General features: G+C 40.3%; 1 protein-coding gene across 6 annotated transcripts in view; it reads left to right on the forward strand.

Annotated features, from left to right (window-relative positions):
* TBC1D30 (TBC1 domain family member 30) overlaps positions 1-12,011 on the forward strand; it is a 42,651-nt gene extending 30,640 nt beyond the window's left edge. For 3 of the 6 annotated variants that reach the window (XM_083399545.1, XM_083399547.1, XM_083399549.1), the window contains 6 exons: positions 1,122-1,227; positions 4,298-4,404; positions 4,580-4,719; positions 5,919-6,125; positions 6,306-6,362; positions 8,257-9,673. In XM_083399545.1, the coding sequence (XP_083255671.1) occupies positions 1,122-1,227; positions 4,298-4,404; positions 4,580-4,719; positions 5,919-6,125; positions 6,306-6,362; positions 8,257-9,035 (1,396 nt within the window). In that variant the 3' untranslated portion in view covers positions 9,036-9,673. Of the gene's footprint in view, positions 1-1,121; positions 1,228-4,297; positions 4,405-4,579; positions 4,720-5,918; positions 6,126-6,305; positions 6,363-8,256; positions 9,674-9,923 lie in introns of those variants that run through there. The other 3 variants (XM_083399546.1, XM_083399548.1, XR_014502091.1) reach the window with 2 other exon arrangements.
* Positions 12,012-12,616: the final 605 nt, after the last annotated feature.

Consider the following 12,616-nt stretch of genomic DNA (forward strand, 5'->3'; position numbering starts at 1 on the left):
CATGTACTGTTGTCTTGAATCACTATCTTGTTGTCCTTTCTTTGACCTCTCAAGAGCACCCTAAAGAGTTCAACTGTCTACAGATCAATCACATGCTCACTAAGAAAACACCACATCGAAGGGGGGAAATAATCATTCTTCTGTGGAAGTCGAAAGAAGGGCAGGAAAGCTTCAAAAGCAGCTCTCATCAAACTGGAACTGCGGAAATATTAAACAACTATGTCTCTAAAGCGTTCTATCTAAGTTTTATCTAGGATGTACATGTGTAGAGACAACAGTCTAGCCTCTCCTTTAAATGGAATGGTTACTACCCTTTCCTTTGGAAATTTCCCAGGAATGTTTTTGGGACCCATTTACCGGCCTGCCACTTAATAACAGATGGTTCCCTTGCTGATGTAGAGATTAAACAAAATTTCACAAAACACTGACAAGTTGCATAGACACTGCAATAAGGAAATAACTGAACGGAAACAGGACTAGTCTTTTCCTTCCTACACTTAAGGGTGAAGTCCTATCAAACATTTGGTAACACTTCCCTCTCCTTTCCCTTTGCTCTGTGTGCTGAAATTGCTTCCTACTCCCAGCATAGTTAGTCAGTGTGATCATAGTTCATCGTAGATGGCTGGCTTTTAAAGAGCGATGGCCCTCTTTCTAAACTACAAAATGGTTTGACTCACTTTCAGTTGGATTACTGAATTAGAATCCGCTTTTTTTCTTCTTACCGTGTTAGTTCAAATTTTATAAGTGTTCTGTTTTTTATGATTTTGAGCTGCTTTGAGAAAAGTGGCCTAAGAAATAATGTAAATAAATAATCGCCACAGAGTAAATCAGACAAATAGGCTGCTTCGTTGGACGACTCATTCCCCTGAACGCTGGGATACTTTCAAGTGTGACAAAGAAATAGTGTTGTATTTTCACTTTTTATGTTTGCATGATGCTGAAACACAGATTAATAGCCTGTTCTCTAATTAGAGCTATTTGTGGATATCTGTCTACTAATATCACTAGTTTTAAGCTGTTTGTGTGTGTCCCTCTCTCCAAAGAACTGATTATGCACTCTATATTTACTCAGAAATATAACATGTTGTGTAGATAATGGAAATGTTTGTTTTGTGATGCAGGCAGATAGATTGTTGTGAAACTGCGGATGAATTCTATGGCACCATGGGAAAGTTAACCCAAGAGATGCTGGAAGGCGACCTGGTTGATAGCAATGAACTCATGCAGGTTAGTAAGTATGAACTACATTAAGGTGAAACTAGGGTGGAAAAATCTTGCTCTGGTTGGACAAAGCTCACGTTTTTTTCAAGGTATTAAAAATATCCTAAAGGGACGCTGCAGCTCAATGGTAGAATATCTTCTCTGCGTGCAAAGGTTTTCCTATTCAGCCCCTGGCATCTCCTGTTAGGAATGAGAAAGACTCCTTTATATAGCTGCTGCCAGTAAGCAAATATAGTATTGAGCTAGAAGGTCTGACCCTGTATAAGGCAGCTTACTGGGTTCCTGTGTTCAGAAAAGGAAGAAAAAAAACAGTTCAAAAATTATAAAGTGTTCTCCGAAATCTAATTGAAGCAGAGTGTTCTATTACTGTTAATAACAAGTCAACCTTGTACAGTTTGCTTTCATCCAACTTTGGCAAGAACTTTAAAGACAGGGAAGGAACCTTATGAATAATGCAAATGTGCTGTACTTTTAAAACACAAAGCGGTGGCTGCCCACATAGCTCTCGAAATAGGTTTGTACAATACTGAGAAGAGTGCAATGAATGTCAGTATCAGACTGCTTCCTACTCTCTTATAAATTGCATTTCAGTGATTGGTTTGACGTGTGAATTCAAGATATGGGGCAATATTCAACTAAGTTTTACTCATGGCAGACTCGTTGAAATTATTGAGCTTATGTCAGCCATGTTCACTGATTTCAAGGGCTCTGCTCCGTGAAAAACTTAGTTGAACTGCGTTTGTCATAATAAAGCTGTTCCAGTTCAGAGAGGTTCAGGGTTTACAAAGGTATGAGTCATTGTGGTATAGTGGTCAGAGTGCTGGACTTGAACCAAGAGACCATGCTTTCAATCCCCACTCAGCCATAAAGTTCCAGTGGGTGACCTTGGGCCAGTCTCACTCTCTCAGCCTACCTCACAAGGTTGTTCTGAGGATAAAGATGGAGAGAAGGAGATCCATAGATACTACCTTGACCTCCTTGGAAGAAAGATGGAAGAAAGATGGGATGGAAATGTAACAGTAAGGAGTAAGCATGGACCAATGGTACCAAATAGTATGGGAAACAGCCCTACTAGAAGAATTAACCAATAAACTGAAACTGACACGGGGACAAACAGAAGAAGATGCCTTTACCCTGGTATGGCTCCCCTTTATCACATACACAGCCCAACAAGACAAGGACAATAATCCACCAACAGCATACAAATCAATATGGCTAACCTGATCCAAAACACCCACCCACCCCACTCACACACGACAACAAAGATCACCAGAGCCAGTCACAAACAAACAACCACACCCTAGGCCAACCCCAACCTCTCTCACCACCAAAGGAACACAAGTAAACAGCACAAGCAACGCTGACACCAAACCCTACATAAGCATAACAGAAACATCGCCACCCGACCCCACCCCCACCCACCTTCCCTCCCTCAACCCCCTTTTTTGCTGTTTTGGGGAGGGTTTTTTTAAAAAAAAGGAAGGTACAATACAGTGGTGCCTCGCAAGACAAAATTAATTCATTCCGCAAGTCTCTTCGTCTAGCGGTTTTTTCGTCTTGCGAAGCAACCCTATTAGCGGATTAGCGCTATTAGCGGTTTAGCGGCTATTAGCGGCTATTAGCGGCTTAAAGGATTAGTGGATTAGCTGCTAAAAGGCTATTAGCGGTTTAGCGGCTTAGAAAAAGGGGATGGGGAGTGAAAAAAAATGCAAGACATTTTCGTCTTGCGACGCAAGCCCATAGGGAAATTCGTCCTGCGAAGCACATTGAAAAATGGAAAACCCTTTCGTCTAGCGGGTTTTCCGTCTTGCAAGGCATTTGTCTTGCGGGGCACCACTGTATATGGCTGTAGTGTTATGTTTAGCTTGGTGGGCTATGAATATTGGTTCCCCCACCCACCCAGAAGTAGCCATATCAGTCTGTTGCAGCTAAAAGAGAAGGGGACAGGAACGTGTAGTTCTGTTTATAACCTAAACCTCTGGAAATTAGCAACATGCAGAAAAATAATAATGGTACAATTTCATCCAGAGGTTTCATATGGAACAGATTTCTGTTGACATAAAGGGTATAAATGATTTTCAGGTTCTGCTACAATTCTTCTCCCAAAGGATAGGATTGTAGGAATATAGTAACAAAGCAGGTGAAAGTGATCAAACTCCAATAAGGGGGGTGGGAAGAGATGTGGGGAGCTAGGTGCAGTTTTGTCTGTTCCCACGCTTGCCAGGTGTTGTGCGGACTCACAAAACGGAAGAGGTGTTTTATGTTGTTGGAGTTTCTCTGCACACTCCTGACTGAGGCAAAAGGAATCTCATCTCCAGAAGGGCTTAACGTTTCATTGCTTGCACTACATCAGGGCAATGTGGTGTCCTGTCCCCCCCCCCCCCCACCTTCAGGGAAGAAGTATAGCATCAGATTCTATGGTAGCTTTTGTGTATTAAGTACAGGCCAAGCAGACTCACTCATTCTTTATTCATTCAGAAACGCGCCTTAATTGAGAGACTTTTGCTCTGTGCTAACGCTTGCAGGGAGTGCATATGGCAGCACTTCTTTTTTGGCAAAGCAAACTTTTGTGATTATTTCCACCCTTTGTTCACTTTCTTGCTTTTGTGTCATGGTAGCAATAAAGAATGCTCCAACATATGTTAGTTCATAATTTCTGTTTAGAGTGGGTGCAGAGAGGACAGAAGTTGCAGTTTGGCAACATCCGCAGGACCATAGATCAACCACACTTGCAGCAGAGATGGTTTAAATTTGCACACACTGCCTTGAAAACAAATGCCTTAGAATGCAGCAAATGCTTGCGTTTGTGTGAGTTTCTCATGCATGTCCTTGTTATCTTTTCTACCTGATTCAAACAGTTCTCTTAACATTTCCAGCGAGACAGTCGTCTTCTTTCCTGCAGGAAATGTATGTTCCATCACAAAAAGCAAACCTTTCACCTTTCGTTTCAGTACATGAGGAACTATATTGCCTAATCCTGCAGCCATCCTTTCTTTGAGTTATGGACAGTTGCTTTGAAAGTGTAAAAGAAAAGGCACCAATTTTAAAAGCTTGTCTCTTTCCTTTTGCCCCCTAGACTGTTTATTCTATGGCTCAGTTCCCTTTCCCACAACTAGCAGAATTACGGGAGAAATATACATACAACATTACTCCTTTTCCTGCCTCAGTGAAATCAGCTTCAGGGTAAGTCTGTCCTCACCTCTTGCCAGTACCATATATTGTAATCCAGGCAAGATCTGTATATAAAAGGGACAAATGTAGAGGGTTATGTATCTTGAGCCTGGTGAACTGTTCAGTTTATTATAGATGCATTTGCACGTCCAGGTCAGCAATGTGTCTGTGTGCTTTCCTTTTGCAGATGGCTGGGAAAAATTAGAGACAGTGACGAGGAGAACGACCTTGATGATGAAGATTCCATAGCTAATGTCATTGGTTGCCTTGGGCCATTCAGTGGGTTTCTAGCCCCAGAACTACAGAAGTATCAAAAGCAATTCAAAGGTAAAGAATGTAAACATTACAGCATTACCATAGGAGCCTCTTTCCCCCATGGGTTTATCTTGCAGTTCTGCTATATAGTTTAGAGGCCTGCAGATTACCATCCCTGGGCATCAGCCCTTAATCAAATGCCCGAAGGACAAACCATGCCATTCTGTGGCGTATGAGAGGTGGGTATAGGAGCATTTGATTAATATGGCTCATTCCATCTTTATCTGTATTGGATTTAAAATGGTTTTTACATATGTTTTTATTACTGATTTTTTAAATCGTTGAGTCACATTAGGTTGTTTCATAGGAAGTGCTTCATAGGTGAAATATGGCTGCTTCTTTGGTGCTGATGGCAGTACAGTGGTACCTCGGGTTACATACGTTTCAGGTTACAGACTCCGCTAACCCAGAAATAGTGCTTCAGGTTAAGAACTTTGCTTCAGGATGAGAATAGAAATCGTGCTCCGGCGGCACGGCAGCAGCAGGAGGCCCCATTAGCTAAAGTGGTGCTTCAGGTTAAGAACAGTTTCAGGTTAAGTACGGACCTCCGGAACGAATTAAGTACTTAACCCGAGGTACCACTGTACAATCAAACCTCGGCTCCCAAACAGCTCCATTTCCGAACAGTTGAGCCCCCGAACACCGAAATCCGGAAGTAAATGCTCCGGTTTTCAAACATTTTTCAGAAGCCGCTGAGTACAGAAAGCTCTTGCAACCAACCAGAAGCCGCAATTCAATTGTCGAAAGTTTTGGAAGCCAAATGGGCTTCCGGAACAGATTATGTTCGACAACTGAGGTTTGACTGTGCGATAGAATGGTGTTTTATCTCAGATATAATGTGATTGGGCCCACAACTGAGCCCTTAGAGAGGAGCAGTGTATCCCTTCCTTAACTACGTTCTGTTCCCCATCCCCATGATGGCTTGCTGTGTACTTTTGAGAACAGCATTTCTAAGTAATATTCAAAGTCACATCAAGATGAATATATGGTAATTTTTTTGTTGATAGTTCCTGAGGGTTTAAGTACAGGCCGGTAACAGTTTCATGTTGACTACTGCTGATCTTTTGCGATTTAAAACTTGTCAGCCTTTTAAATGCAAGTACAGACAATGGCAGGTTACAGTTTTTCCTCCCCTGATTTAAGGACGGTGGGGTTGCCATTATGTAATACATTCTGATGTATTTCTCATGCTCTCTTCCTACTATGCATAGATCATAATGAAGAGCAGAGTCTAGGTTCCAGCAATATTGCAGAGCTAAGCCCTGGAGCAATAGATGCCTGTCGGAGTGAATACCACGCCGCTTTTAACAGCATGATGATGGAACGTATGACCACAGACATTAATGCGCTGAAAAGGCAGTATTCACGGATAAAGAAGAAACAGCAGCAACAGGTCCATCAGGTGTACATCAGAGCAGGTAAATTGCTAGTGTTTGGAAGCGCAAGTTAGCTTCATGTGCATGAGAAAGCAAATCATGTTTTTGTGTATTCATTCATCTATAGAAGACGAAAAGAATGAAGTAGTTGGAAGGATCTCATCTGACTAAAGAGCTTGTCACTTATAAAGACGATGTTGATATTTGTTTTTCTTTTGTTAGGGTCTGAAGATGATGACCCTGGGATTATGTTAGATCCCAGGGACCAGCCGAATAATGGTATTTAAAGATATCTATGCTAATCTTGGATACAATATTGATTTCTCTGATTTTACTAACAGCTCTGGCATCCTTGGACTTGGGGTCAAATGTTCTGAATTCCCAATTGGATGGACAGTGATTTGGCATCAGAACTATCAACAAATTACAAGATTATATATGAATTGGCTGGACTTAGACCAAATATGTTTCAACGCTGATTTAGCATAAAGTGCACATACTGTCGCTGCTGATCAGTAAATACCCTTTGTGACAGTATTATCTATGTGGTGAACCATTTGAAAACTGAACTTTCACTTTACTGCTAGAGATGGGTCGTACCTCCTAACAGTGGTGAGGAATCTTATCCCACATCTGACAGTATGGCCTTCCTGTCCCAGGCTGGATTTTCAGCTCCATCTTTCATAGGAAATACCCCATGAAATGCAATTTTGAAAATCTAAGAAATATAGTATGCACAGAACAACCGTGTGGCAAAACCAAATTGATGAAGGTTTTCATTTCCCAGGATTGCCAAAGCCCCTTTTCACTAACCTTAATCAATCGTCTTGTATATATCCTTTAGCACTCTCTCTCTCGTCTCTCTGTGACTGGATATTCTGCTGGGAAATGGTCTGTCTTTGTCACCATATTAAATTGCTGAATGTTCTTTCTATGAAATGGAGTATTTACCCAGCTGCTTGGTTATAGACACCTTTGTGTGGTCGTCAGGACGAGGCAGAGGCAGAAGGCAGAGTCTAGCATGCTATTCACATCATTTAGCAGTTAAACTAAATCAACCCATAGTATCTAATCCATCAATTTATTCATCTGTTTTGTATATGTATAGCTTTGTAATATATTTAATTTCACATTCTTACTTTCTTTGGTTTTTATTGCCTTGAAAAGAAGGCTTGGGTTAGGATCGTCGTTTTTATTTGCTTGGGATAGGTGTCAGAGGAATTTGTAAAGAGGATCACTGCTGCTCAGTTAAACATACCTGAACTGTAACTTCAGTAGTAGAGTCACATAATCCTGACTGAAACTCTGGAGAGACACTGCCAGTTAGTGTAAGTGCTGAACTAGATGAATCAGTAGCCTGATTTGGTATATGTAACTTCCTATGTACCAGATTAAAAGTAAATAAGTCTTACCTTTAAAAGTAAATAAGTCCTACTTACCGAATGCTTTTCTTAGTTCTGAATCAACATAAAATACATTTCCCTTGCTTTCTTCAGGCTGCTAGATGCTCGGTTTCTTGTTGCATTCCCCCCCCCCCCAGTCAACAGAAACTATGGAGCCTGCTATTAAGAAAGAGAGAGACATGAGAAGCACATGGTCAAATATCTGGGTCAGTTTTGGATTGGAAAATGCAGTGTATAGCATGGATAGAAGGATCTTTCAACTTATGTTCTCTCGGTTACTCATTTTTCTATTCTTAAATCACGTCCTCTACATTTCTGTAGCAATCTGATTCATGAAAACTGATCAACATTTTAATGCAAATTTCTCCTAATGAACACATTTTGATAATCAGTTTTGACCAATGCACACATTTTTGCAAGACATTTCCCCTCTTATAATGCATTTTATGTCATTTTCACTGATGCATATTAATGTTCATGTGTACTTTCCCCTAATGTAATGCATTTTTAAAATAAAGGTTGATTGGAGAACACCACCACAAAATTCAGATAAGTGCTAATTTTGAGGGATAGCTTTGTTTCTGTTCTCATATAATTTTCCTGAAAGTGCTAATTTGATAGATCTGCATTTAATTGCAAACTTAATTTAATTTCTCCCCCACCCGTATGTGTGTGTGTTTGTGTATCAGACTGGTCAGGTTTGCTTTAATGTTTGATCATTTGCCTTGCCTCATTCAATAGCGTGCTTCTTAAATGTTTGTTTTCTTCAGATAAAGGACCAGTTACTAGTCTCCTGCCCTCTCAAGTGAACCATTCTCCAGTGATCAACCACCTTCTGCTAGGAAAGAAGATAAAGCCAACTAACAGGTCTTCCAAAAATGCTATTATTCATGTTCCAAATCACGCAGGAGGCAAGATGTCACCCAGTCCCCACGAAGATCTTAAAACAAAGCTCAACTCTCCTTGGCGCACTCACATTAGGGTGCATCGAAAGAATATAGCAAGAGCCAAAGGCCAGCTAGGCTATGGAGATACAATAGGGTTAATAGAAGAGCAGAATGAAGGTGTGAAAACCAGTAGCCCCAATGGGAAAGAAGAGGCTCCAAGCAAATCTGAATCCATGGAAATCGAAGGCAATGATTCAGATGCCCGGACTGCTGAAGGACAGTCTCCTGAACCAAGTTACAAAGATGCCAATGCCAACGTCAACGTATCAGCTGTTCAGCTGAAGCTCGAAGCCCTGGAACTTACCCAAAATGACAAAGATGATGTTGAATCAGTATCAACTTCGTTCTGTCAAACACCTCTATCCGAGTTCCCGAATTCGCCCAGTGACAGTGGGACAGTGGCAAAATCTCCCCAAGCTGCCACTACGAAACCACAAGTCTTCAGTCCTTTTCCCAGTGTCAAACCTCTCAGAAAATCAGCCGCGGCCAGAAACCTAGGATTGTATGGTCCAACCGAGAGAACCCCAACTGTACACTTCCCACAAATGAGCAGAAGCTTTAACAAGCCTGCAAGCGGTAACAGCGGGTCAAAAAAACGATGATATATATATCGCTGGTGCATCATCATCATCTCAGTTTTTATTACGTGTGTGTTCGTTGTTCTGAAGGAGTTTCTGAATAATTTCATTTCTTAATTGAAATAAGGAAGATAAGTCGCAACTGGAACATAAACTGTATGATCAAAGATCTGTCTTTTTTATATATATAACGTGGAGTAGTGAAAGTACACAGTGCCACATACAGTTTTCATGTTCAAATAATGAACATTGACTTTCAGCAATGAGAAGCTGTAATACGGCATTCGGTAATGCAGTGGTAGGACAGTTTTGCCCCTGTCAGTTCATCAAGAAGACTACCACCTTTTATGGGTCAGTGGCTAATTAGCAGACCCTTGTAGCTGCCTCAATGAAGTGCACTGAACTTCAAAATTTCAGGCAGATTAAAATATTTTTTAAAAAAACTGCTTCTGTATAATATATACGGAATATATTAGAGCAGCTGACACATTAGCATTTTTTAGCATTTTCCACTCGAATGCCACTGGTGTTACTTCCTTTAATTATTTTTGATATAATAATTATCACCTTAGGTCAGATAAAAAGGGAAGTTGAAATGCTTTCTATGACTTGATTGTGGCTCCCTAAATGATGACCTTCAGTGAGTCATGGAACTGTCAGAATATATACCGTATTTTTTGCTCTATAAGACTCACTTTTCCCCTCCTAAAAAGTAAGGAGAAATGTGTGTGCGTCTTATGGAGTGAATGCAGGCTGTGCAGCTATCCCAGAAGCCAGAACAGCAAGAGGGATTGCTGCTTTCACTGTGTAGCAATCCCTCTTGCTGTTCTGGCTTCTGAGATTCAGATTTTTTTTTTCTTGTTTTCCTCTTCCAAAAACTAGGTGCGTCTTGTGGTCTGGTGCGTCTTATAGAGTGAAAAATACGGTATTTAAATCTGTTAGTTAATTTGTCACTAAAATTCCTAGAAGTATCTGGTATTAAAGACAAATCTTCCTTAGCCTTTTTGATAAGGTTAAGTCACTTTTCATGTTAACTGCTGGGCAGTGTTGTTCCACAGTGTATGTTAATTCCCTAATGTGTCAGCTTCCCGGCTGAGGAAAATTTATGGCTGTATCCTGATGATGTAAGATCGTCTTTCGTGTACTACTTAACTTTTTTCGGCCATTGAAGGTTTTAGCAGTTTCCTCCAGATCTTGTCCCTTGCTTCTACATTTGAAGTGAAATAATCTATTGCCTAACAAGTTTCAAGGGATTAGAGGTGGTTATCACTATGGTGTATTAACATGTAAACAATTGTTAAAATTCCAAAACTTGACAGTCAGCATGGAGAAAGGGGTCTCCTGTTTCTCAGTCTCCAAAACACTGCAATCCCCCCCCCCTTCTAAAACATAGAATACTGCTGTGTAATAGTTTCAGCGTTCAGTGGGAATTCGTGAACAAACTAACTGTGTAGGCTTGGGGAAATTACAAACTCTGAAACAGTTTTAGATTTGTAAAATGAAGAGTAGGAGCCTACCTCACAGGACAAATGTAAGGACTATAAGTGCCGTGCAAAGTTAAGTGCAATAAAAAATAGCACGTGCTCCCATACCAACAAGAGTCATTCTAGGGTAATAAACAGAAGTCCATTAATAAGTCCATAAGAAGTCCATTATCTACAAAAGTTGCTGTCTATATCTGTCCTGTTCACAATAGCTGTGAGCATTAAGCCCAGTTGCTTGAAGGAAGAGTACACGGATGATGAATCAATCCTACTTACAATTTGTGGAGTTCTCTGTTACAGAAGAGCTCCCAAGTCTACACAGTCTTCCATTATCCTTTAGTTGAAGTTCTCTGAATGGGTTGCATCTCATCCTGCAGTCCACAGTTGGTTCAGGAAATGTATACCCACATAGCACAACAAGAATCCTCCAGGCTTCTCTAAGTAATAGCTCTTAGGTTGCAGTCCTGAACAGACTTACCTGGAAAGTAGGTCCAGTTGAACGCAGTAGAACTTAACTTCTGAATAGACATGCGTGCGATTGTGCTGAATGTGTAACTCTCATGTTTTCAGCGAACAGATAAACCAGCACAGATGAATGAAGGAGCAGTGCAGAATCTAAAGTATTGTGCACCTAGATTGCTGACAAGTTTTGGTTTTCCCATGATTTCTGAGCAGCAGTCTACATGCTTCACAGCAAGCCAATTATGAACCCGAGGAAGGCTCAAAAACAGTTTGTGATATGGCCAGGTGGGCGTACTTTTAAAAAGAAAAATCAAAAATCCTACTGTGTTGGCTTGTCCAATGTATTTCTTTGTGCCTCAGCTGCTGATTCTCCAGTATCATATAAAAGGCATAGGATTTGGTCCTCAAAACATTGACCCAAAACCAATTTGGATTCCAACTTTATTTTAGAAATCTCTGTAGTTTCCTCCCCTGAAAGACAATTATGTCCTTTGCCGTGTGAATTTTTCAGAGCTAATATTTTGTCCACATTAAATATTTCTGTAAAAATGATTTCCCCTCATTCCTAAAGGAGTAATGAAGGCGGCTAAAAACTAAGCTGAAATTATACCCAAGGTTAGCAATTTGCAAACCCATAAAGCATTCTGAAATTGCTTGACACCCCATTTACTCCAGTGGAAAGCACTAGAGGGAGTCTTATTTGGGATCTACCCTGTGCATGCACACAAGACATTTCAGAGCTGTCTGACGCTGAGGTCAGTGTCTTATGTGGAATTCTGCATGGGTACTAGAGCCCTCCCCTGTCCCTGCACATCAATAAGAGCCGCTAGTTTTGGCATGGTGTATCTACCTTTACATTATTATGATAGGTAGTTCCGGACCCATCACTGTTGCCACCTGAGTGATGCCGGTAAGAAACTGAAATAACTTACTGGGTCTGTCTGCCTTTTGTGCGCTGTGATTTAAGATACTTTGGTGTTAAACTTTGTATCTTTGATGTATACAATGTACTATAGATATTGTAACATTATAAATATATACAGGATAATATATACAGGATGTATGAAATGATGTCTTTGTTGGAGAAGTTTTATCTGTGTTTGTGTCTGAGTCTAATGGGTATAGTTGATACCATTTTCTGTCTTGCAGATTAAATAGGACTTACCAATAATGCATTTTAAATATTAATAATAATGAGTTGCTTCCAATTTCTTGCAGTAAGACAGGGTTTCCAAATCTCAAATATTTTTAACAAAACAAAAATGCACAGCCCATGATTATCCATGCTGTGTGCATGATTTGCAAATGATCTCTTGTAGATAAATAATTGAATCGGGATGCCTTTCTAGTATACAGAATACATTAGATGATATGATATTGTAAAAACAACAACAACACCTAATTACTGTGCCTGTGATAAAATAGAAACCAGTTCCTTTGCAATGCTCTCAACAACATTAGAGTCTCATGAGCACATTATAAGAATGCATTGAAAGGAATCATCTGTGCAACTTGTTCAGAGGCAATCCTTGTGAGCTGATAAGCTGCTAAAAAAAAGGATCACTTGGTCAAAGCAAATGGTTGTGTACTGTTCCTTCCATTGTGTCAAAGAAAGTAATGTTGTGTACAACAATATGATAAAATTCATACACACGCACA

This window comes from Podarcis tiliguerta, assembly GCF_965153285.1.
Source record: "Podarcis tiliguerta genome assembly, chromosome: 10".
Lineage (NCBI taxonomy): Eukaryota > Metazoa > Chordata > Lepidosauria > Squamata > Lacertidae > Podarcis > Podarcis tiliguerta.